Source organism: Filicampus tigris, chromosome 13 (genome assembly GCF_054856515.1).
Source record: "Filicampus tigris isolate MCC_2025a chromosome 13, RoL_Ftig_1.0, whole genome shotgun sequence".
Lineage (NCBI taxonomy): Eukaryota > Metazoa > Chordata > Actinopteri > Syngnathiformes > Syngnathidae > Filicampus > Filicampus tigris.
The window spans coordinates 263,599-288,165 of NC_141229.1; the positions used below are offsets into that span (position 1 = coordinate 263,599).

The window sequence follows — 24,567 nt, forward strand, 5'->3', positions numbered from 1 at the left end:
AGCGCGACAGACGGCCACCAGCGGTGATGTGACGTGACGTCAGTGTGCATGCACGCGCTCGGAATATGGCTGTGGAAGAAAAGGCTGCCACTTGGCAGCCGTCTTTGAACGCAGCATGGCCAGAAAACTTGCTGCCGTCCGACAGGAGCGCAAAAGAAATCTTGGTCGCACGCATCGTTTAGGTGCAGGCGGGCAGCCAGCAACCAGCACTTTGTGGGAAGACGCGAGACGTCGACACCGATGTTGGAGTTTGGGAGCAAGCCAAACCGAAATGTGAAAAGGCGTTGCCGAGGGCGTTCGCTTGCAGTCCGCGCGCACCACACGCGTCGAGCACGTGTGCGCTGCGGAAGGTCTCCCAGCGAGCCAGTAGCTGTGCGCGCGCGCGCGTGTGTTAAAATGTGAGTGAGCGAATGCGTGAGATCGTTTGAGAGTTGAGGCAACTGGCAGGTGAGAGTGGTGAGTAAAAGTGTTTGTGCGCGCGTCTAACAAGCGGATGTTGGCGGTCCAGACGCGCATCTGCGCCACGTTGGTGACGTGTTAGCGTGATGCTAACAAGCTGCTAGCACCCGAAACGAAACACTTCCACTTTTTTTTCGCGGGGGGGTAAGGGGTGCGTGTGTTGAACTGACAGTCAAATTGATGGAGTAGAACACGCAAGCGAAGGGAAAATGTAGCAATTCCTGTGAGAATGAATCATGTTTTGTTTTTTAAAAGTATGTTCACGAAGCAAACGCCGCCTGGCAGTCGACTAGTGTGGCCCTTTTCTTCCAAACGCGTTAAAGGGACGAAACGTCGCGACTGGGTTGCGTCTGTAAACTTTGCGGCCAATAAACTTTGAGCGGCTGCTATACGAAAAAAACAAGTTTGTCTACTAGGAAGATGGTTCGCCGTGCGTGACACGCTTTGTATTTTCAGCCAGCAGACACACTGCTGGAAACTCCAAAAAGTTCAACCTGTTTCCAAATAAACTTGTTTTTTTTCCAGAAAACGCTCACTGTCGTTTGATGCCCTCCAAACGTAGTTTTTGTGACACATTTAGCGAATTGAGCTCATTCAGCTGCAAGGGACGGCCGGACTCGATTTCCACAACATTCCAAGTATGGCGGCGGCTTGAAATACAACTGACTCACCTTTTCAAGCTGTTGGTGGGCCTATTTTGGGATTTGACTTACGTGCACAAACTTGATATCCGAGTGCTGTATGCTGGCAGTGAACAGACGGACAGATGACAGTGAACAGGCACCACGCCCATAGGCACATATTCCTCATCGTCTGTAGAGAAGGATTGTGACGAACTGAGAAGCTGAGAAGGGCTGTTCCCCCGCCACCTCAATAAATTGGATTTTTTTTCGCACGTTTTATACAAACTGAAAGGTAAAAATGTTATGGACCACATAGCAGAGATGGGGGTGGGGGGTTGTTGGGTACTCGACTCAAGTCATATTGACTCGAGTCAGACAAGTTGCTATTTTTAGTCAAAAACACGGCAATGACTTGACTTGGTATCTAAGTGACTCGACTTGACTTTGACCTCATGACTTGACAAGTCATCCTGTTTATGGTTTCAAATTTGCATTTGAACACAGTTAGCCTTTTTAGGAAGGCAAGCAAGAAAGAAAGTAAAAAGATGTTGTTTTTTTTGTTCATTCACGCCAACCTGGCAACCCGGTCAGCGTCACTTGTTACGTGTGATGTGGCAACGTAAACACTAATATCGTCGGTCGGAGCAATTCCAACTAATTCTGAATTAATGGATTATTTTGTCCATGACGTTGACAAAAATAGGATGGAAAAACGCATGGTTTGCACCTCACGGGATGAAGACACAACAACGTTGCCAACGTCTAACTTCATTCGTCATGATTACAAAACCCACAGAGAGGTAAGCCAGCCTTAGTTTAGCTAGCGATATGAACACTGGTTTGGGACTAGTAAAAAAATGATACAGCTATGTATATATACACACACTATAAACCTCTGGGATATTGATCTGGTAAGTTAAGTAAAAGAGGGGGTTGCTAATTATTTGCTGCTGCTTTGGTGTTCATGAAATCAACCACAGGTGTGCTAGCAACAACGAGATGACCTCCAAAACAGGAAGGCTTTTAAGATAAGAATGCCTTTATTGATCCCACAGTGGGGAAATTTTACAGGTGGAGACCACTGACAAATTCCCCTCCTCATCTTTTCGGATAGTTTTTCCACCAGTTTTGCATTTGGCTAGGGTCAATGTCACGACTGGTAGCAGCATGAGGCGGTACCTGGACCTTACAAAAGTTGCACAGACACTCCAACTCCTCCAGGACGGCACATCAATGAGAGCTAGTGCCTGAAGGGTTAGGGTTATTCCCCATGCACACTATTGAGTAACATTTGGAGTTGCTGGAAGGACATTTCAGCGCTGCATCAGTTTTTCACTTTGCCTTTCGAGGTGTCTTTGAATTCAGCCTGCCGGAGGTTTAGAGTTCGCAATTCTGTCAAATGATGTGACACCGAACATATTACCCAGTCTACATCAGTAGAAAAAAAAAAACATGATTTCTTTCACCATTCAGCTCTACAATATGTATTGTGTGTGTGTGAGAGAGCAGCAGAGTGCATGTGTTTTTGTGTCTGTGTTTGTTACAGTTTGTCTAGTGTGTTGTTCCATCGTGTTTGTGTGTGTGAGGGGTGTCCGGGTGAGATGGTTCCCAAAATAACCCAAAGCAACTGTTGACACCCCCCCCCCCCGGACCCCACCTCCAACACCCAATGGAAGAAGCAGGTCAACATGCACACACAAGCACACACACCGCAACACGCACACACGCTCGCAAAGTCCGAGTGAGTGTGCGGCGGCCACACGTCCAAGTTTGCAACAACGCCGTGGCAGCTTCTCATTTTTGAATGCACAAAAAGCAACGCATCTTATTTACATGCTGATCAAATGAATGAAAAATCAAATCCACAATTGAATTATCATTTTATTATCAACACAAACAATTTTACACACATGTCAAAATAAATTGTATTGTTTTTGTGCCCAAACGTTTCCCATCCATATGGGCATTATTCAATGTCATGTTTTTTATCTCTCTCTGTATGATACAAGACAGTTTTTGTGTTATACAAATGATGCTCAATAAAAAAAGGATTGTTTCCCATCCTGTCCTGATGTGTTTTTGCAGCAGCAGCAGCAGCAGCAGCAGCAGCAGCAGCAGCAGCAGGGGGCGCTGCTGCTGTCCAAGATGAAGGAGGAGGAGGAGGATGGAGTTGTGGGGGGCAGCCCTGTTCACCCCCGCTTCCCCACCGAGTGGAGTGCCGCACCCTGCCAGCCAATCAAGAGCGCAGTCCTGCCCTCTCCATCCCATCCTCTTCAGTTACCAAGGCAACAGGAGGCCCCGTCTCCCTCTCGCTCTCTCTCTCTCTCCCCCTCCCTGCCTCCCTCCCTCCCTCTCCCCGCTGGTGTTTCCTGTCCTGAAGGTGCCGCATCATCTCTTAGCTTAGCGCTAGCACTAGCATCGTGGCTGCTAGCACCGCAGTGGGACTGACCTGACCGCCGAGGGAGGCGCCTCCCTCCCGCATCCGTCCTTCCTTCCTTCATCCTCCATCCACCCCGTCCGTCCGTCCATCCCACCGCAGACGAGCGTTACTCGATTATTCGATTACAGTGAAGAGCGAGGAGCCAGCAGCAGATGTGGTACGTACTCATCTTCTGGTGTCTTGGTGTGTGCGTGCGTGAGCGACGGCGCCTCGGCGTAAAAAGCGCAAGTAAAGGTTGTCGAGGCAGTCGAGTCAAAGCCAGCGGCGGGCCAAGGGTGGGGCGCCAGCCTCCCTTTTTCCTCCGTCAGCTTTGTCCGGGCACCGAGTCGACTCCGCCTGCGGGCCGACGCCTTGCACTCGTGGCCCGATCCTTTGCACGCGGAGCAAAAGTTTTGCTCCGCGGTGATGCGTCGGCTCCTTTCCCGACAGCGCCAGCCGTTTGTCGCTTCTAGTGGCCCGCATTGGGCTCACGTTAGGCTGACTGGGCGAGGGGCGGGGTCGGGGCTCTAGAACAAGGTTATTAGAGTTCACCAAAAATAACCAGATCACTCAAATGAAAATGGAAAAAAACACCGACTTCATGAAAGTGAGCAACACAAAAGAAACTGCTTTCAAAATTCCGACATCCAACGGAAACGACGCCTCGTGTTTATTTCAACAAACTCGAGCTACAATCATCGCAAAAACGTCCTTTGTTTTCAGCTTTCGGCCTGATTGGAAATGTATTGATTTCGGTGTGGCTCTGCGTCCGTACGCAAGAGGGAAGGTCAAACGGTCGTGGGGAATTCTACTTGATTTGAACGTACGACATTACTGACTGAGCTTCCTTTTAATTGTCCACTGGACAAATATCCCGTCAAGAAAAAAGAAAACGAATACGACACGAAAACGAAGCATTTCGGGAAAACTAAAAGCTTGCGCTAAGAACAATTACAAACGTGGGAGCGGCATATTACAGTCACTTAATGAGAAAAGAAATAAGGCAAGACGAGATTTCAAGTTGTTAAGACGAGATTTCAAGTCTACAAGATGCGATTTGAAGTCGCCCAGATGAGATTTAGTGGTCAAGATGTGATTTCAACGGTCATCGCGATGACGGATGATGAGAGAATCCCGAAGCGGGACGTCCGTGGCCGCATGAAAGTCGTGGACGTATGAAGAAAGGGTATTTCCGCATGAGAACCTCGACGCGAGCTCACAGCCTCCTTCGTGGCCGTCGTCGTCGTCGCACTATTCACACGGCGGCGAAACGAAAGCGGCAGTCGGGCACGATCGGGCGCGTCCCGGACAAAACTATCAAAATGAAACGGGAAGTTGTTTGAATAAAGCCAAACGGGAAGTTCGGTTCAAGACGGAGGACACAAAATGGCTGCCGTTGTTTTGTTTACTTGCTGCCGCTTTCAAAACTGCTGCCGAGTAGGAAAAGAAATTTCCATTTTTACATGAAATCAATTTCATTTTTGTCCAATGCGTTTGACCAAAATTCACCGATCAATATCTAGGATGAGCCCAGATATTGATCGACGGTCCAAGCGTTGTTGAGCCAGTCTTGACTGTGGGCGTGGCCATTGTTGGGTGATGTCATGTCATGCTGACGCTCGCCCCAATGAAGTCTTGACTTTGCCGTCGTGGAAATTATGCTCAAGGGAAACGTCGTCATTTCCCGTGTGCGTGTCACACGTCTTGTGAGAGGCCGTGCCGTGCCGTGCCGAGCCGTGTGTGCCGAGCCGGGCCTTCGTGGACAATCGGGTCCTTTGTTGCTCTGAGATGACAGATCACAGCCCCGACGGGCGACGTCCCCTCCGGACCAAACGATCGCGCATCGACATTGAGTCATTTGAGCGAGTTGGCGTCGTCAGGTAGGACGTCATTTGGCCATGACGTCATGCGTTGCCTCGCGCGAGGTCCGACCCGCTTGTCGTGCTGACTCACTGTCGGTCGTTTGTGTGGCCGCAGGCTCCGCCCATGAACAGCATCCGCCGCTGCCGCTGTCAGTCACCTCGTCCTCTCCGTCACCATGAATGCGGTGGCCTTGTCGCCTCTGAGCCCCGAGCCGCCGTCCCCCATGCTCACCGCCGCCACGCCCACTCTGGACCAGGAGGGGGCGTCGGTAGCCACGCCCGCGATGGGAAAAATGACGGAGGCGCCCCACGTTGCTCACAGGTAAAAAACAAAGCAGAAGGAGATGAGGATGATGAAGATAACTGTAGTAGTGATGATGATGATGTTGCAGATGAAAGTGAAGATGTCACTGTGGCGGTGATGATGACGATGATGACGATTGTGGTCGAGAAGAGAATGTAGTGATGAGGATGATGTGATGATGATGAAGGTGATGTTGCTTGTTGATAAAAATGATGTTGAGGAGGAGGATGTGATGAAGATGAAGGCGGTGATGCTTATGATGATGATGATAATGGTAAAGTGATAAAAGATGATGATGAAAACGAAAATGATGGAGATGATCCGATGCGGAAGAGCGTGGTGATGATGACGGTCGTGATGGTGAGGATGAGGATGAGGATGATGAACCTGAAGATGGTGACTATGGCGCTGATGAGGATTGTGATGAAGAAGATAATGTAGCGATGAAGATGAGGACGATGATGATGATGATGAAGATAAAAACGAAGCGGGTGGTGATGATGAAAATGAAGATAGTGGTAGTGATGAATATGAGGAGGAGGAGGAGGATGGTGATGATGAAGATGAAAATGAAGATGTGATGATGGTGATGAAGGTAAAGGTAGTGACATTGATAAAGGCAGTGATGATTTTGATGATGATGAAGATGATGGTGTTGATGATGATGATGATGACGAGGAAGGTAGCGACGAGGATGTCGCGGACCATGCGGCTGACCCCGCCCCTTCTCCGCCCGCAGGCCCAATGAGAGGCGGCCGCCGCCGGTGCAGGCGTGCGGCGACTGGCAGGTGCTGCTCCACCTGCCGCAAACGGAGGCGTGGCTCCGCGCCAGCGCCGCCCGGGTGGCGCGACTGACGTGCTCGGTGGCGCAAGACGGCGACAACAGACACGTGGACGCGCACCTGCTGCAGCTCAAGGTAAACTTCAACTCCTCCACAGCTAGCCAACGAGCAATTGTTTCCCCGTGCGTGTTTTGATTGAGCCCTTTTCCTGGACTGGATTCGGATGCTTGTTCCAAATCCTTTTTGCAATGATTGCGGAGTCGCAAACGAGCGGATGATCCCCAACCTCATTTGTTGTTTTTGTAGCGTGCCGCCACAGCTAGCTTGATTAAAAACAATAGGCTTAGCCCATGCATACTTCACGAATGACCTGTTTGGGGATTTAACGAGCGATGAAATCTATTTTCCAGAAAGTCACGAGCCTGCCCGTCGCTGTGCAAATAATTCCTCGTCAATTCGGCGGCGGGCGTCGCCTTTCCCATCGCGTCTGGCTCCACTTGACGCAGTATTCCTTCCGTTGCGCGATTTACTTCGCTCACTTCAATAGTTCGACCTGCGTTGACGTTATTCGAGAGCCGCTTTGACATTTCGTAAATGTAAACGCGGTGATGACAAATACTGTAATCCGAATCCAAATCCAGAGCGTCAAGTCTGAAGTGAGTGAGTCAGAAGGTCTCCAGGAAGCACAAAGCGGCCCGTCAAGCTCCAAGATCACAATTGCAACAGCAGCAATCATGAAAAGAACTTCATCATCACCATCATAATAAGAACCTTGATAACAACATAGACTAATAGTTGACCCGAAAAACGTCCCCCCCCCAGTCCACCGCGTCTCATTGAATTGGCCAGTGCTGTTGCTCGAGAGATTCGTCTATGGCGCCGCTTGGTGGTCATTTGGTGGAGTTGCAACATTTTCAGTCTTGAATAACCGAGCTGATAAAAGACTGACGAACAATCTCTAGGTTGGAGACAAACAAGAGTGTACTTGTGTTTGGATCAAAGGTGCTTACTGCAACGTTTGTTTTTCCGACGCGATGAAACAAACAAACAAACAAAACAAGTGCGGGAAGTGGGTGATGAGCTGGTGTACCTAATAAAGTGGCCGCCGGGCGTCTGGCTAGTTGTCGTCGTCATGACGGCATCTGCAAAACAAAACATGTTGACACGTTTGTGTGCTGACAACCATTTTGGCGTGTCCCAGAAAAGCAATCGCAGGGCGCTTTTTACAACACGCGTCCTTGCTGGACGGACTCGTCATGCGAGTGTCACGCGATGAAGAAGACGCTCGCGTGTCGGGGGCCTTGGGGCCTTTTGACTTGCTCGTCTTGGCGTCCGCTCGCCCTCGTGCTCATCTTGGCGCATTGTGACTTTTGACGTTGCCCCTCGAGGGCGTCGCCGAATGGAATGCCTTTGCAAGTTGCAACAGCTGCGCGAGGAAAGTCGCGGCTGCTAGGAGAGGGCAAGTGGGGGGGGGCGCCTGCGATGACGTCGCTGCGGCCGCCACGTCAGGAATGCTGCAAGTGGCGCAGGGACAAGAAGGACACTTTCAAAGTAAAAGCTTGTGTCCTTCACTTGCTGACCTTGCCAACTTTTTTGAAATTGATTATTATTTCTTGTATTTTTTTGGACCTCGCCATCTGAGGCACCGAGTGTGTGCTCGTGCGCGCGCGTGTCCATGTTGCAGTACGCCTGTGAAAGAATTTCACAGTGCGTGTGTTGTGTGCTGCTACTTTGACTACCTGTTTGTGTGTGTATTGTATACATGCGTGACTGCGTGGAGTAGAGTTTCTGTGTGTTTCTTGTGTGTGGTATGTTTGTGGTGTGCGCGCATGTGTTACAGTTTGTGTGGTGTGTTGTGTTTGTGTGTGTGGGGGCGGGGGGTGTCTGGGTGAGACGGCTCCCAAAATAACTGGCAACTGTTGGCCCCGCCAACACCCAATGGAAGAAGCAGGTCATCGTGCACGCACGCACACGCACACACGCAGACAGACACCGGCTGGCTCGCTCGCGCGCTCGGCGGCGGCGGCGGCCACGAGGAAGTTTGCAAGGCCAGCGGGCAGGGCAGCTTCTCATTTTTGGAATGAAGACGCAAAAAAGCAAGAGCTCGAGGTAGGACCGAGGTGCCGTCGCGTGCGCCACAAGGCAACTTTGCGGAGTGAGTCGGAAGCACGTTGTTGAGCGTCCGACGCGATGACCCGGCCTTGTCGCGGTGACGTCAGGGCAGCCCGGTCGCTACGGTTACGCCGCCCTCAGCCAACGCGGCGTCAAAGCCAGACGCCACGGGCGACGCTTGACCTCCCCGAAAATGGGGGCGACGGCGGGCAGGAGCTCCCCAAATGGCAGTGGGACATCCTTGGAAGGATGACGCTTCTTTTCACACCACTTTTGTCTCCGCTTTTCCTTTGCCTCCCTATTGGAAATCGGCGCCATTTGTTTGCATGAAAGTGGAAAGGACATTTTTGCTCGTGAGTTGGTGTGTGCGTGCACATGTGAATGTGTGCACACCCGAGCTTTCGTGTGTGAGAGAGAGAGAGAGAGAGAGAGCGCAAGTGTGCACCGGTGCGTGTGCGCATGCGTGCGTGTGAACCGTCACACACAGCAGCCAATGAGCCCCACTGTGCACACGCACACACGTTTGGTGTGATGGGCGGCCAGCAGATCCTTCAAATGAGTTGACAGACTAGCTGTGAATTGAAATGTGCGTGCGCGCGTGCGCTGATTTGCATCTGAAAGCAGTATGGGAAAGACGCCATCGGTGTCTTGAAGCGACGTGAGCGCACTTTGATGACAGAGCCGCTGTAATTGCTGACACCCCCCGGGGCGCTTCTGGACGTCCCAGCGGGTCGTTTTGGAGGCGGAGGCGGAGGCGTTTGTTCTCTGGTGTGTTGAGATGAAAGGGCGAGCGGGCGAGCGAGCGGGCGTTGGATTCCCTCGTGGAGGACGACGGCCGACGCTTTGATGTGACAGCTCGCAAGTGGCTAAGTGCTTCCGTTTGATGCCAGAGCAACTTTGGCCATCAGAACCTCCAAAACGCTTTGACCCGGAGGTGCTATGTGTTCAGGAAAAAAAAAAAAGGTCCAATATTCAGGAAGCGTTTAGGGACAATCGAGTGAGCGTGCTCAGGAAAATGGAAGTGGTATGTTCAGGTCAAATTGAGGAGGTTTGAACGGAAAAAAAAGATGCAGAAAGTGAGTAGAAGTAGAGGCGCTACGTTGAGGAAAACCCCCCAAAACGATCTGGCATATTCAGGAACATTGAGATGTATGGCTAGGAAATTTGGAGGTAGTATGAAAAGGTGGTGTTTGTGAAAAAAGGAAGTGATGGTGAGGTTTGGTAGAATGCGGGTAGGGGGTCGGAGATGGTGGTGCGTTTATGAAAAATGGTTGTATTTTCGGGGGAAAAATAGGTGAGAAAGTGGAGGTGGCGCGTTCGGGTAAGGAATGGGCGGAGTCCATTCGAGAAGAAGAAAAAAAAAGGGGGAATGTTCATAAAAGTTGAGGTCTATGGCCAGGAAGTTTTGAGGAGTGTATTTTTGAGAGAAACATTAGGCGGCCCGCTTAGGTTTTCATGAATAAGTCAGGTGATATGTTTGGGAAAATGTAGGTGGTTTCTTCATGAAAAATGTGTTCAGAAAGCAGGAAGCCAGTCCACGCCAACGTCAGTCCCTTTGGAAACAACATCACATGACCGCACGCTCACGCGCTCACGTGACTGCTTTTGTGTACGACTCGCGTTCTCACACGGCAAATACACTGACAAGAATGAGCAAAACACCTCCAACTGAAACTGAAAAACATTTCCGTTGACAAAATAAAATACAAACAAAAGAGAAGCGAAACTGCACCTTAGCTTTTATAAAAAAACCGACTAAAACTAACTCCAAGTCGGGCCAAAAGGGCCTTTGTTTTTGTTTTGACATTCAGAAAACCGACAGACCCTTTTGAACAAATATGCCATCCACTGGATTTGAACAAAAACAAAAATACAACCGATACTAAGACAAAACAAAGGAAAAGGAAGTACCGCGCAGCAAAAAAAACCCCCCGAAAAAACAAGCCCTAAAAGGCTCCCGAAACGAATGAAAAGTAAGTGAATTTAAAAAAGCAAAATCAAAAGGACCTGTAACGAACAGAACTCCCGAAAGCCACACCGCGCACGGCGACGGCGTCGGCGCTCATGACGACCGTAGTATTTGTGTGTGCGCGTCAGGACATCTGCGAGGACATCTCTGACCACGTGGAGCAGATCCACGCCCTTCTGGAGACGGAGTTCTCCCTCAAGCTTCTGTCCTACTCGGTCAACATCGTAGTGGACATCAGGTGAGCGCCGGCGGCCGATCGCGTGCGCGCACGTGCCTTTTTGACTCATCTCGTCCGTGGCCGTGCGCACTCAGGAGCGTGCAGCTTCTGTGGCACCAGCTGAGGGTTTCGGTCCTGGTCCTGAAGGAGCGCCTCCTTCAGGGTCTGCAGGACCCCAACGGCAACTTCACCGGGCACACCGACATCCTGCAGGCCTTCAGCCGGGACCCGGACGCGGACCCGGACGCGGACACGGACACGGACCCGGACCGACACCAGGTGCGTCCGACGGCCTCGTTCCTCCTCGTTGTCGCGGTGTCAGTGGAACTTTGCCCCCAGGAGAACCCGCGACCGAGGTGCAGCCGCTGGAAAGCGGCGACTACGCTCAGGAATAAAATGTAACCGCTGCGCTTAGCAAAACGCGAGTTGCTATGTTCAGGCGGGAAAATTGGCGAGGAAATTCCAAAACCGGGCGGGAGGCTCAAGGCAAATGGTCGGTCGGGCAAAAGGAAGCCTAGCCCGGCCTCGCCGCCTTCTGCCGCCCGCAGCTAGTCCTAGTCCTCCTCCTCACCGACTCGCTCTTGTCCTTCAGACTCGTCGACTTGACGCCCTGACCGAAGTGGACGACTGCGGTCGGCTGACCATTCGCTGCAGCCGGGACTATTTCTCTCTGGACTGCGGCATCACGGCCTGCGAACTGAGCGACTACAGTCCCGGTGACGAGCCCGAGACCCGGCAAAACCAGGACGCCTCCCGGGAGCTGGACGAGGTCGGGGAAGCAGACTCCGAAAACAACCAGGAACCAGGACAAGGGAGCCGCGAGCTCCGCAGCACTTTGGCCAAACGGGCGACATCTGAAGACGCGTCCAACCGCACCCATCCCGACTCGGGGGACGGCAAAGCCGGCGATCAAAGCGAGGCCGCAAAGCGCTCTCTGTCGGCCGACGACCGGACCGCCGAGCCGTCGCTCCCGAAGAGGGTGGCTCTGCTCTTGGACCGGGTGGAGGGCAACGGCGCGCTCTCTCAGCTACAAATCCAGGCTCGACTCAGCCGCAGCGCCCCCGCCGCCCTCGTGGAGCCTCTGGAGGATCCGCTCGTGGAGCCTCTGGAGGATCCGCTCCAGGATCATCTCATTGACCGCTCCCAGTTCCGCTTGGAGCTGGACTCCGTTTGTCCGGAAAACACTTGCGAAGACGCCGGCAACCCGCGGGTTAGTCTCACGTCCATGTTGAAGCTTTCAAATGTCTTTGCGGTTCCAAGCCAACCCTCAGGTTGCATCGCATCTCCTTCCCACCAGCTCGTAACCGGTCGCCACATCCAACGAGGTCACACGATGACAAACGGGACTCCTTTGGAAGGCTCCCCGCCTCCGGAGGATGCGGCGTCCCGGAGAGAGCCGGCGGAACCTTGCGCCGGCGGCGGCGACGACGGTGACTCGGACCTCTCGCCGCCGTCCTCCGCCGGGGATCGGGTCCCGTCCTCGGACCTGGAGGCCAGCGGGGAGGAGTCCGACCCCAGACCGCCTCCTGCCAAGAGGCCGTCCTGGCTGGTCAAGCGGGAAGGACACGAGGTGAGCAATCCTTTGTCTCCGCCTTGTCTGGCTTCTGTTCTGCGGACCGAGCGGTCACATCCTGGACCTCCCCAACCCGGCAGGAGCCGCGGGCGTCCTCAGAGGCCAGTCCAGACTGGGAGCACTGGTACGGGTCGGAGGAGTTCCTGGCGCTCCCCGCTCAGATCCACAATTGTGAGATTCTGGCCATCAACCTGGAGAGTCTGGCTCGGGCGCTGGTGGGTGGACTTTGGAGATTTCTTGTCGCCTCTCGGCCCTCGCTGCTCTTCTTTCAGGTCCTCGCTTGATTTTGTCGTCTCTTTGCTGTCTCTCTGCTGTCTCTCTGCTGTCTCTCTGCTGTCTCTCTGCTGTCTCTCTGCTGTCTCTTTGCTGTCTCTTTGCTGTCTCTTTGCTGTCTCTTTGCTGTCTCTGCCGCTGCCGCTGTCGCTGCAGGGACCCAGCGGTGAGGACCTTAGCCCCGATGCTTTGCAGGACGTGGATGACTGGGAATTGACCGAGCTCAACCAGGACAACTGGGATTCTCCTGAGAGCGGAGACGATGTCCCTTGTCCACCGCTGGTAGGTTTTTTCCTGCTTCAACAAGTTGCATTTGTCCTGTCGCTAAGCTTGGAAAGCAGTTTCCAACGCTTACATGAAATGGAGTCTCGCTTTGCGGGGGGGCTACGGTGTACGTTTACTCCCTTGCGATATTTGCCTGTCTTGCCTGTCCCCACTTTAACGCCGTTTCGCTTTGTCTCCCGCAAAAGCCTAGCGGCGCTCAACAATTCGCTCCTTCCCCATCGCGGCCCACTATGACGCAATCGACGCCGGCCCCCGAGCTGCTAGCTACGCAAAATCAATTCTAATGATTGATTCCCAACTCCTCCCGCCCGTCCTCAAGGGTCCAATCACGCGGGACCCCCCGGGCCGCCTCAGCCCCGCCTCCTCCAGCGACGCGGCCCGCCCGTCGGACGAAAGTATCGAGTCCGGCCGGCTGAGCCGGCTGCTGTCCGAAGAAGGGGAGGAGCCCCCGCCGCCGGACACCTGCGGGACCGCGACTCTGGCGCGGCAGCTTCTGGAGGCCGTCGGCCGGGACGAGGATCCCCACGTGTGGAGCAAGATGGAGGTACAGACACGTGGCGCTCACGCCCGCGCGCACCTAGACGGACTGAGAAAATGGCATTTTCGCCATCCGACGTCTTTTCAAACAGCCGATCGGATATTTCCAATATGCTCAGGTCTTTCTTGTTTCACAATTGCACCGCGATGCCCACAATCCTTTGCGGCCGTGCACACGGCCCCGCTGAAATGCGCAAACGAGAACCAAGATGAAATCGTGGTGACTTTTTCTCGGCCATTCACGTCAGCTGTACTCTTTTCAAAAAGAGGACGTAAAGAAGTGCCGCGGCCCAAATGACGCGTGGCTGCGTTCGGAGGTGATCGGCCGGTTCGGCGGCTCTTGGAAGTTGTCTTTTTTTCCCCCGATTGAATTCTGCGACATGACCGAAAGGATTTATTGGCGATTTATTGGCGGCGCGTCAGCTGGGGTGTGTCGGCGTTTTCGATCCTCCGTTTGCACGCAGCCCGGTGGGCTTCTTTGGAGCCGGCCCGAGCGCCAAAGACCCACGTGGCGTCCGTTGACGTCGTCCGGGTGGCGGGGCCACAAAAAACCCCGTTGCTTTTGAAGCCGACTTTGCTGGCGACGGCCACTCGCGACGGATCGGCGCCCCGCTATCGGAGCGCCTGCCTTTTGGGCTAATCCATCATTGAATCCACGGTCTCATCATCTCACCCGCAAAGGTCGCCTTTGATTGGCAGCCGGATTATCGAGCAGGCCGCGCGTGCGCTCATCAGTCATATCTTGTCCTATTGAATATGGCCAAATGTCAATACGCCGAGGATTTGCCGCATCTTTAATGAGACCGCGCTGGATTTTTTTTCTATTTCCGACAGTTTCCTATTCACGACGTCTTCTTCTTCTTCTTCTTCTTCTTCTTCATTGGCTCTTTGTACGGTGTTTGGTGTCACACCGTGGTCAGCAGGACCTTCAGACCTTCAGAAAGGTGTGACAGTGTCAACTCGTTTTTTGGGGGAACCAAGCCAGCTTGATTCTCTGGTGCGTGCGGGTTCACCTTGCCGCATTTGACCACATGCTTTGAGCTTTTTGGGCTGGATGAGCGCGAGCCGGGTTTCCCCTCTGTCGCCACGCGATCGGCCAGCTCCCATAGGTTATCTTTGTGAGGTAGGCTATGGGCGGAGCTTCTTTCATTGACGTTGGGCCGGTGACTTTCTTTTCTTTCCTTGCTCACTGGTTCTTCCTCCAATGTTCCTCTTCATTTCCTTTGCGTGATATTTTTTTGAGGTGCGATCAAGTCATCGATCATCAAATGGGTCAGTAATGGTTTTTGATAATCGATGAATCATTTTGATACCTTTTTACGTTCAAAATTGCCATAGTGTTCGCAATTTCAGCTTCTCAATAATACATTTAGATAAATAAGTTGAGTGATTATCTTTACGTTGAATCCAATGAAATGGCGTCAACTTCATTAAGACCCGCTGATTGGCTTTAGTAACTGCTGCAGACTAAAGCAATCGAGTTACATGCGTAGAGAGCGAGAGAGAAACGCGCGCGCGCGCGCACTCACACACACACACACACGCACGCACAGACGGGCGCCAACTTCATTAGTAGGCGCTGTGTGGCGTGCTGAACTGCTGCAGACCAAAGCAATGGAGTTACGCGCACACACCGGCAGTCACGCCGGTCGTTCCTGGGTGCTCCGGGCTAATTAGCTGATGAGCTGCCTAATTAGCAGCATGTAATCATGGCGATGGATGAGCAGCCTAATTGAGGAAGTGAAGAAGAAGAAGAAGACGACGACAAGCTTGCGCTTCTCTTCCTCTGCAGTGCGACTCCACCCAACACGGCGCAATCGAAAGCCACACAAACAGGACAACAACGATATGCTTCTTTGTTTGACCAGTTTGACAAACTTTGATATCTCGCTCCGCCCACGTTGCAAGGCCCCGAAAAGTTGGAATCATGTCAGGGGCTGAATTTTTTTCTTGTTTTGGGTCGAGCTTTCCAGGCAGGGCCTTCATGGAATTCACCGCCAATCGGGCCCCCTCAAACCAACATTTGGAGCCAATTGTCCGTTCAGCTCAAGCGCCTTTTTCCCCCTGGCCTACAAACCGCCGGTTGAGCAGGAAGTGAGTGCCGCGCACTTTGTCCGCGGCCTACAAATGCCCGGGAATTGCTATCACTGTTTGCTGGCGTCGTCGTAGAAAAACTTTCCATGGCTGATTTCTTTTCATAGCTCCTTTTTCCAGCAAAATTAACCAAAATAATTATGATTGAAATAAAGCAAATCAAACCAAAAAAAAAGTAAGATTTTTTTCACCTCAGTTGAATGCAATGCATCTCAGTGGTAAATCATTTTGATCTATTCAGATTTTCTTTCGTGTGTCTCTACAAAATATTTTTGGGGGTGAACTTTCTTTTCTGCTGTTCCTTCAATCTTCATTATCATCTTCATCTTTCTCATCTTCCTCTCACTTATCAATACTTTTCCATTTCCATTTCTCCTCCAACACTATTGATCTCTCTCTCTCTCTCTCTTTCTCTTTTCCAAGGGAAGGGTCACGCTTCGAATGAGCATGGACTATATTTTGCGACTTTGACGAGCTTATATGCACTTTCTACTGCTTGCTTGCTCAAAATAGGCGCGACACTTTTTTCAGCCGACGCGGATGGCAACAAGACAACGTCCAAAAAAAACAACAACAACAACATTTCAGTCCGATCTTTTTTTCTCTACTTTTACTGAAGTCAAAGTGTTTAATCGCTGCCCGCACGTTGATTCCACACAAGTCTGTGTACTTGTATGCGACGACAGGCTGAGAATCGTCTGCTTGTTGTGTGTGCTGAGCTGCACTTTCGCCACACTCTGCTTCATGCGCGTCATGCGCGTCATGCGCGTCATGCGCTTCATGCTCAAGTCAACCAGCAGGTGGCACTATGTCTCCATCAACTCTTCTCTTTTGGGCGGCTTTACTTCATACAGGTACCAAAAAACCGTCGGGTTGCGGTGGGCCTTATATACACACAATACCATTTTATTTATACAACGCATTTCATAACAGCTAGAGCGGTAACAAAGAACTTTACAAACAAACAATAATAATAAACAATAAAAAGGCCATAATACACAAGTGTTGATCAATAAAGTAACATAAAACACTATATACAATTGACACCGGAATAGAGCCGAAAATTTCAGATCTGAAGTGTGTCTTCAACCGGGTTTTCAAAGTGGACAGAGAGGGGGCTTGCCTAACATCCAATGGGACGTCATTCCAAAGGGAAGGACTACGATACCGTTTTTGTATTCGCTTTATCTTCTCCAAAATCTAATTGATAGAAGAACAGGAAAAACACACAAGAAAAACAAAATCACATTTCTCGTCATCTTAATCTGACAGGAATTTTTTATTTCGTTTCAGTCAGACGTCTGACACAAAAAGAAATAGTTTATTTCAAGTCATAATTTTGTCGTATGAAATTCCATCCATCCATTATCCATAGCGCTTCTCCTCACAAGGGCCGCAGGCGTGCCGGAGCCTATCCCGGCTGTCTTCGGGCAGCAGGCGGGGGACACCCTGGACTGGTTGCCAGCCAATCGCAGGGCGCACAGAGACAAACAATCATACACACTCAATGCCACACAATCACACGTAGGGGCAATTTCGAGTGATCGATCAAGCTAGCATACGCGGTTTTTGGAATGTGGGAGGAAACCGGAGTACCCGGAGAAAAGCCACGCACGCAGGCAGGCACGGGGAGAACATGCAAACCCCACACAGGAAGGCCGGGGCCGGAATTGAACCCACGACCTCCGAACTGTGAGGCGGACGTGCTAACCAGTGGCTCACCGTGCCGCCCTCCTATGAAATTGTTTCATGAAATTTTATGGTAAGATGATAGTTGTTGAAAACCGCAGAAGATTTAGTCAGGTCAAATCAAAAGTGCGTAAAGTAAAGTAAGCCCTCGTCCATCGCAGGTTCTGGTTTCAGGGTCCCGCTATTTTGGTGGAGTTTTTTTTTTTTTTTTTTTTGTGTAATCCAGTTTGAACGACATGTTGGTCTTTCTTTGGGGGTGTAATTCCAATTTTGGCCTCTAGACAGTGTCACAGTATTATGTGTCACAGTGTACATTTAAAAGAAGAAGAGAAAACAGACGTCATTGAATGTCACTCCTCTTCAATCCTGCATTTTACGGCTGTAGCTTCCCTTTCTAACGTACATCTGTGGTCATGATTATTGATCATTGATGGATGTGGTCAGATGCCAAGTTTGGTAGTTTGGAAAAAAACAGGATTGGTTTACGGTAAAAACAAGGATTGCTACACTCTTGCACTGTCTGCGCAATGTTTGTTGTCTTATCCATCGCGCGCTCTCTCTCTCTCTCTCTCTCGCTCTCGCTCTCGCTCTCGCTCTCGCTCTCGCTCTCGCTCTCGCTCTCGCTCTCGCTCTCTCTCGCTCGCTCGCTCGCTCTCTCGCTGTCTCCGTCGCCCTCCCCCTCTCCCTCTCCATGTGTGTATAAGAAATTGTGAAGGAATTGCAATTGTGACGCTTGCGCTGTGGCTGCTCACAGAAGTTCGTGCGGCAGCTGGACGGATTCATCGGCTGGCTGCAGGGGGCGCTGGAGAGCACCGGCGACTGGACGCCGCCCGTCGCCCGCTTGGACTCGCTCAAGCTCTACCTGGACACGCACCTGGTCAGCACGCGCACGCACGCACGCACACATACACGCGCCAAGGTTATTATAGTTGGCGGAAACTATTGAAGAAGAACAACAGCAGCAGCAACAACAACAACATTTTCTGAAAAGCCGCAAATTAGTTCAAGCAGAAAATCTGCCAAAACTCTCAAGTTGAAGTTGAGGGCTGCAACTAACGATTACTTTTGTAACTGATTAACAGGTCATTTTATAATTTTTTATAAAACAAAAAAAATATTTTGTTGATTAATCGTTCAATCAGATTTAAAAATATATATATATTCTGTTAGTTTAGTTTTCATTTCCATCCCATACTGCACAATACTTATTGTGACTACACAAAAAATATCTTTTTCATAATTAAAAAAAAAAACTAGAATCTCACACTCAACTCATCCAGTGTACCCACCAAAAACAACTCAAATGAATACTAAAACCGAGGAGTCGACTCAAATGGAGCGTTTTGGGAAACTCTCAAGGCCGTTCTTAAGGCAGCCTTTTTTTCTTTTTCCATTTTGTCTTGATCGGCTCTCGCCTTTTCGCATCTTTTTCATTTCTTCCCATCTCCCTCCAAATTTGGTCATGTTGAAAAGATGCATTTTTTCCCTCAGTTTTCATTTTTTCCTTTTCTTCTCTTTCTCGTCTTTTTTCTTCATCCTGTGACCTTTTTTCCATCTTGCCATCATCTTTTCAACAGCATCTCGATCTTTTTTCCCATGCTCGTCCTTTTCATTTATTTTCCCCCTCCTTTCCGCAACTTGCTTCTCGTCTTTCACGATCACTTGTCTTTCTCCCTCAATTCTCTTCTCGGTGCGTCACATTCCTCCACCTTCTGTTGTTTTTTAATCGCACGTTTGATCCGCCTCTTTATATACCACCGCCCCCCCACCCGACGCGCGCAGTCTGCTGTCTCTTGCTGTCTCTCTTGATTTCACTCTGTCCTCATTTGTAGGGGAAAAAAAAAAATCAAACAACAATCAGCTACAAACATATGGACGAACACACGCGCACACACGCGCACGCAAGGTGCAATGAGACGAAACATCAACACGCAAGATTGTAAACACTCGCGCGCACGCTGAAAAACAGATTGTATTTGCATTGTTTATAGAAAATATATACAAGCAGCTCTGTTTTAAAAACACACACGTGCGCACACACACACACGCACCCCCCCCCCCCCACACACAGACACACACACGCAGAGGGTTATTTGCATATATTTGCATGTTCCTGGACAGACTTCCAAATGAGCATCTATATCGTCCCAGCAGAACATCACGCAATGCAAACACACACACACACACACACACACACACTTGGCTTATCTCGATGCTTATTTGGCCGCGCGCGTGTGTGTGTGTGTCTGTGTACACGTGTGTGTCTTTTCCCCCCGCGTGTTTGTTGTGCGCGCCAGTAGCGCTACCGTTAGCGGCGATTAGCTTCACTTATAGTGGGCGTGCGCTAATTGGCGGGTGTGATGAAACGGCATAGCTAATAGGCTAATGGCGCTTTGTAGCGCTACGCTGTCGATAGCGCCTTTGCTAACGTGGGCTGCGTGCGTCCGTCCGATAGTCACACTCGCACTTTGTAGTCATTAGCGTGTGCCGGCGTGCTTAATTGCGTGTTTGCTGATTGATGTCCACTCGTCAGCTTGGGCGTTTTATGGTTTATCGTTTGTCGCTCGCTTTCTTCTCTGGTCGCGCGCGCCGAGGTCACGCGGATCACAACTTCCTCTCGACCGTTTTTTTCCCCCTTTGTTCAAAGTGCGGCAGAGTGAAGCCGTGCTTTGTGTGAGTCAACTTGGGTGCCCTGACTCGGAGCGGCGACCGCTCCAAAACAACACGCAACCAAATGACACTTTGCTTCCTTGTCGGCCGCACCGGCGGATCGTCGCATCTCCTTCCGCGAAGCGGAGTTGGGTCGTTGTCTCACTCCAATTGAAGAGCATGCAATTTGCGATTCCTTTTCAAGCTACCTTGCATTGTTGTAGCGCTTCGATTCGATGCTGCGGCGGACGCCCATTTTTGTTGTCTTTGACGCCTGCGGCAGAGCTGGGAGAGGGAGGGGCCGGGAGGGGCTGGGAGAGGGAGGGGCCGGGAGGGGCCGGCAGGGGCCGGCAGGGGCCGGGAGGGGCCGGGAGGGGCCGGGAGGGGCCGGGAGGGGCCGGGAGGGGCCGGGAGGGGCCGGGGCACCTGCGCGCAACATTCCACCTCCGGACCGGAAACAGGCGAGGGCCAGCATTGGCCGCGCAAGGCGCTCGGCCAAGCGCGTCAGACGCCAGTCCGACAGTTGGAGAGGCAGGTTTCTCCGGGCGCGCTCCAGGAAGCGGAGCGTTCCGATCGGCGCGAGTGGGATTCCGCTTCCGTATGGTGCGGCGGCGACGTGCCAACGCTCGCCAAGGCTCCAACCGTCCAAGCCGAGTCGCGTTACGTCACGTGGAGTCAAAGGAAGGACAAATGCTCAGCGACCTCAACGGGTTTGATGTCCGCTGGCCGTCCGTCCCCCATAAAAGACCATTCGACGCGCGTCCCCGTACTCGGTGCCACGGTCCCATTCGGTTTGCCGAATCAAAACGGGTTTTCCGGTGGGAATGTTTTTTTTTTTTTCTTGCAGCCCGAATTGATGCGCTTACTGCTGTTTCTGGGCCACGCTCGCCTCAATGTCATGTGCCTATCGGCGCCACACGCACCCCGGCTAATATGCTGATGCTAAAGGCCGAAGCGCGGCTCCGGGCTAAGATGCTAATGCTAACAGGTCATCCGATGCGGCGCGCTTTGAAGCGGCTCCTTTCAGTCTGGTTAAGATCGTCAGCTGGAGGAACTTGCGATTTCTTTTGTTTTCCCCAAATTCTTCCACAACACAGCTACGTACATTTGTTCATACACACACACACGCGTCTTCCACTTTGTACCGACACACATAGAAATGACGTTCGTGTATGCGCTAGGGTCTAGTTATGGATATTTGCAAGTGTTCAAAAGCGCTTGTATTTCTTTTGCCAAGTGTCTGTTGTTGATGTATTTCTTCATTTGTTTTTTACAGCACGGTGTGAAATGTGCCTTTCAACACACGGCCAGACAAATGTAAAGGCTCGCCCCTTGCGCGTCTTACGGTGGCGTGATTGATGGGAGGCCGTTGGGCGCTTATCGATTCGACGCTTCCCATAAATTGAGCGCAGGAAACGGAGAGCGGGCGCTCGCCCCGCCGCTGAAATACCATCGGTCCGCGATAGCGGCGGCCGATTCGGGCCAACGGGCCGCGCTCCGTCTTTATTGGCGGCCATCTTTGTCGGGGCTCGGGCGGAGCGTCTCCTCTGTGTCGTCCTCGCGTCCCTTTGGTCGATCCGATCGGAATGATCCGGATGACCGCGTACGCGCCGGATGCTCAAAGGAACAACGTGTCCCCCCCCCCGGGCCAGAAAGATGACTTCCTGTTCCGGTTGCGTCCCGGAGACGTGTGGGTGCGTCCTGCCGGCCGACTTCAAGTCGATCGTTGAAAGGGGAAGTCAACCCAAGCATTTGATTTTTCAAGAATATGTTCCCGGCCATTCGGGTTGATTTTGCCGCCCGCCTTTCGTCCATTTTGTTCCGTTGTCCTTTTCCTGCCATTCGGATTGACTTTGCCGCCCGCCTTCCGTCCATTTTGTTCCGTTGTCCTTTTCCTGCCGTTGAATGCACGCGGCGAGCTCTGGCGCGAGATCTTAGGGCGTGTGCGTGCTTGCGTTTCAGACGTTCAAACTCAACGTGGACGGCCACGCCGCGCTGAAGGAGAGCATCGTGGAGGACGGCGCGGCGCTCCTCGCCGTCATCCCCGCCCAGCGATCAGGTACGGGCGCTCGCGGCGGGCGGCCGTTGCATGAATGGGGCGACGGCGGCGCGTGCGGACGTTGACGGCGGCCGGTTGCTTTTGCCTCCAGGACTGCGCGAGATCCTGGCGATGGTGTCGGGCCAGTGGGAGCAGCTCCGGCTTCAGATCCGCCGCCAGCACGCTTGGATGCTCCACGCCCTGCGCCTGGTCCGCACGCGCCTCCTCCTGCGCGCCGGCCAATGGGAGCGGCCCCCCGAGGGACGTCCGGCCGACCGCCCGCGGGTAACGAGGCCCGCTACCTGTTGATTGCTTTTTCTTGCTCGCTCTTCTCTTGCGTCTCAAGCCCGACACGGGCCCTCGGCGTTGCGCTTTAGCTCCCCCTCGTTATCCGGCCTTAATGACTTGCACGCCCAATTACAGTGTGTGTGTGTGTGTGTGTGTGTGTGTGTGTGTGCGCGCGTGCGCGCGGAATTGAATGTGACCTTGATGGAATGGCAAAGTAAAGGTGCGCTCGTAATAAATGATGAGGGCTCCTCCAATATTTATAAGATATTCATTACTAAAGATGAAATAGCCACTTGTATCAATAATTCAGTGTCAGCACCGTCATCATCACTTTCAGCGCAATGGGCGGAGACGGGCGAAAAATGGGAAAAAAAGCAAAAAAGGAGCGTAGCAGCGGCAGCAAGCGATGGAGGGAGCAACGCGCTGGGCTCCTCCAGCCATTGCGCAATCGCCCACCGAACATTCGCTCGCTCACTCGTCCGTCCGTCCTTCCTTCCTTCTCTCCCTTTCCTTCTCTCCCTTTCCTTCCTTCTTTCTTCCTGCCCTGGACTCGAAAGCCCTTTGGACGTTTGCGTGGACTTTGCCTCCGCCTCCCTTCCCGGTCGGCTCCCCTTCCCGGTCTTCCTCGCCGCCCGCCGGCCGTCGTCTTGGCGGTTTCGCTCGCGGTCTCTTGTGAGCGGAGGGCCGATTCATGTAAATGTCAGGAAATATCACAGGCGGGGCGGTGGGATTAGGCGGCGAGGAGAAGATACACTGATAGCAGCAAATAGAACGCTCTGACAAGACCACCAGCGCGGGGATTAGCACGCGCGCGCGCGCGCTCGCGCTCACACCTTGCGCCGTTGGGAGATGTCTGCGATGTGTCGCCGCATTTGAAGGATTTGCTGTGCATGCGTGAGGATTGTCAAGTGACACGTGTCGGCTTTTGTTGCATATCGAAGACGGAGGCAAAGGTTGTGCGCGCGGCGGAGAGGCGTTTCATGGCGCCGGCGGCCGAGTGCAATATTGGACGGCTCAGTGGGATTTGTCTCTCGCGTCACCGGCCGGAGAAAAGATGCCTCGCTCGCCGCTTCTTTTGCTTCCTTTGGTCAGCAAAGTGTCCTCAGGTTCGCCCCAGCTCAGCCGCTCGTTTGCAAGCCCGCCCGGCAAGCCGCCCCGCAACAGGAGGCGCTTTCTTCCTAGAAGAGGGGCGGAAAAAAAGCTTCTCTTTTTTGGGCAATTGCCTCAAGCAGCGGCAACGTTGTAAGCCGGCCAAAGTTGCCCTTTTGCCTCGGCGCGCTCTTGTCGCCCGTCGGCTCCTCAGCCCTGTTTGCACCGACGCTTTGGCCCGCGCGTTTCAATTGCCGACCGCTCGGTCATATTTTTGAAAAATGAGTCATTTACAGTCATCGATGAGCAAAATTGCTCCTGGAAGAAAAGAAGTGATTGGGCGCCACAGTTGCCTCGAAACGCTAACGGCGCTCTCGACGGACGCTCAAAGTAACTCAGGACAAGCGGCTTTTCGCGCTCATGTTTGATGCGAAAAGCCGCTCAACAAAAATGGGATTCTGGGGAGAATAAATAGCAAGACAGCCTTTATCGAGCGCTCGTTGCTGTCGTAGGCAACGTTGACGTTTCCGATTGTTCGTCGATATTCTTTGACGTCTTTGATGAACCTCCGAGGCGTGCGGACATTTCCGAAAGCCAACCGCCGAACGCATGCTTCGTGTTGCTATGGAGAAAAAGCAATTGCTTCTTACCAGACCCGCCCCCGACCCTGGTCAAGCCCCGCCCCACCTCCTCTGAAACAATCTCATTTGATTTTCTGGAACATAGCAACCTCCCCCAGGGAAAGAAAGAGGGGCGAGAAAAAGGGAGGCGAGTGTGTGTGTGTGTGTGTGTGTGTGTGTGGGGGGGGTACATGGCTCCAGATGAGCACATCGCTGGACACAAATTTTATTAAGAAACACACACGCGCGCACACACCTGATGAGTGTGGCTTTTGTTCAATGTTGCACTGTTTTCTTCTTTTTTTTTTTTTAAGGCTGTGTTTGTAGAAGGAGGACAGGAAATATGGAGGTGGAAAGTGATAAGTGACCCCCTGGGTGGCACTCCGCACAGCCTGAGCCGTGCGTGCGTGCGTGCGTGCGTGCGTGCGTGCGTGCTTCTTATCAGCGTAGCTGGTGGAGACAGCTTGTTGGCCTCGGGCTTGTATTTCACCCCACAGACCACGAGCACCGTGTGTGCGCACATGTGTGGGGCTGGATGAAGGGAAAGAGGAACGAAAGGAAGGCAGGAAGGAAGGAAGGAAGGAAGGAAGGCAGGAAGGAAGGCAAGACAAGACAAGACAAGCACGTAACGATGTCCCGTTGGCGCTTTTGGCAAGTGAGGAAGCAAAGTGCCTCCGTTCCAAGT

The 24,567-nt window shown here is 52.3% G+C and overlaps 1 protein-coding gene across 12 annotated transcripts in view; it reads left to right on the forward strand.

Annotated features, from left to right (window-relative positions):
• Window positions 1-27: 27 nt before the first annotated feature.
• The window catches only part of akap6 (A kinase (PRKA) anchor protein 6), a 58,896-nt gene continuing 34,356 nt past the window's right edge, over window positions 28-24,567 (forward strand). For 5 of the 12 annotated variants that reach the window (XM_086049340.1, XM_086049336.1, XM_086049337.1 and 2 more), the window contains exons 1-14: window positions 28-1,374; window positions 1,786-3,679; window positions 5,479-5,685; window positions 6,407-6,584; window positions 10,659-10,768; window positions 10,843-11,026; window positions 11,340-11,957; window positions 12,045-12,317; window positions 12,401-12,535; window positions 12,750-12,875; window positions 13,198-13,422; window positions 17,953-18,075; window positions 21,810-21,906; window positions 21,998-22,170. In XM_086049340.1, coding sequence (XP_085905466.1) covers window positions 5,540-5,685; window positions 6,407-6,584; window positions 10,659-10,768; window positions 10,843-11,026; window positions 11,340-11,957; window positions 12,045-12,317; window positions 12,401-12,535; window positions 12,750-12,875; window positions 13,198-13,422; window positions 17,953-18,075; window positions 21,810-21,906; window positions 21,998-22,170 — 2,388 coding nt within the window. In that variant the 5' untranslated portion in view covers window positions 28-1,374; window positions 1,786-3,679; window positions 5,479-5,539. Of the gene's footprint in view, window positions 1,375-1,785; window positions 3,680-5,478; window positions 5,686-6,406; window positions 6,585-10,658; window positions 10,769-10,842; window positions 11,027-11,339; window positions 11,958-12,044; window positions 12,318-12,400; window positions 12,536-12,749; window positions 12,876-13,197; window positions 13,423-17,952; window positions 18,076-21,809; window positions 21,907-21,997; window positions 22,171-24,567 lie in introns of those variants that run through there. The other 7 variants (XM_086049330.1, XM_086049331.1, XM_086049329.1 and 4 more) reach the window with 7 other exon arrangements.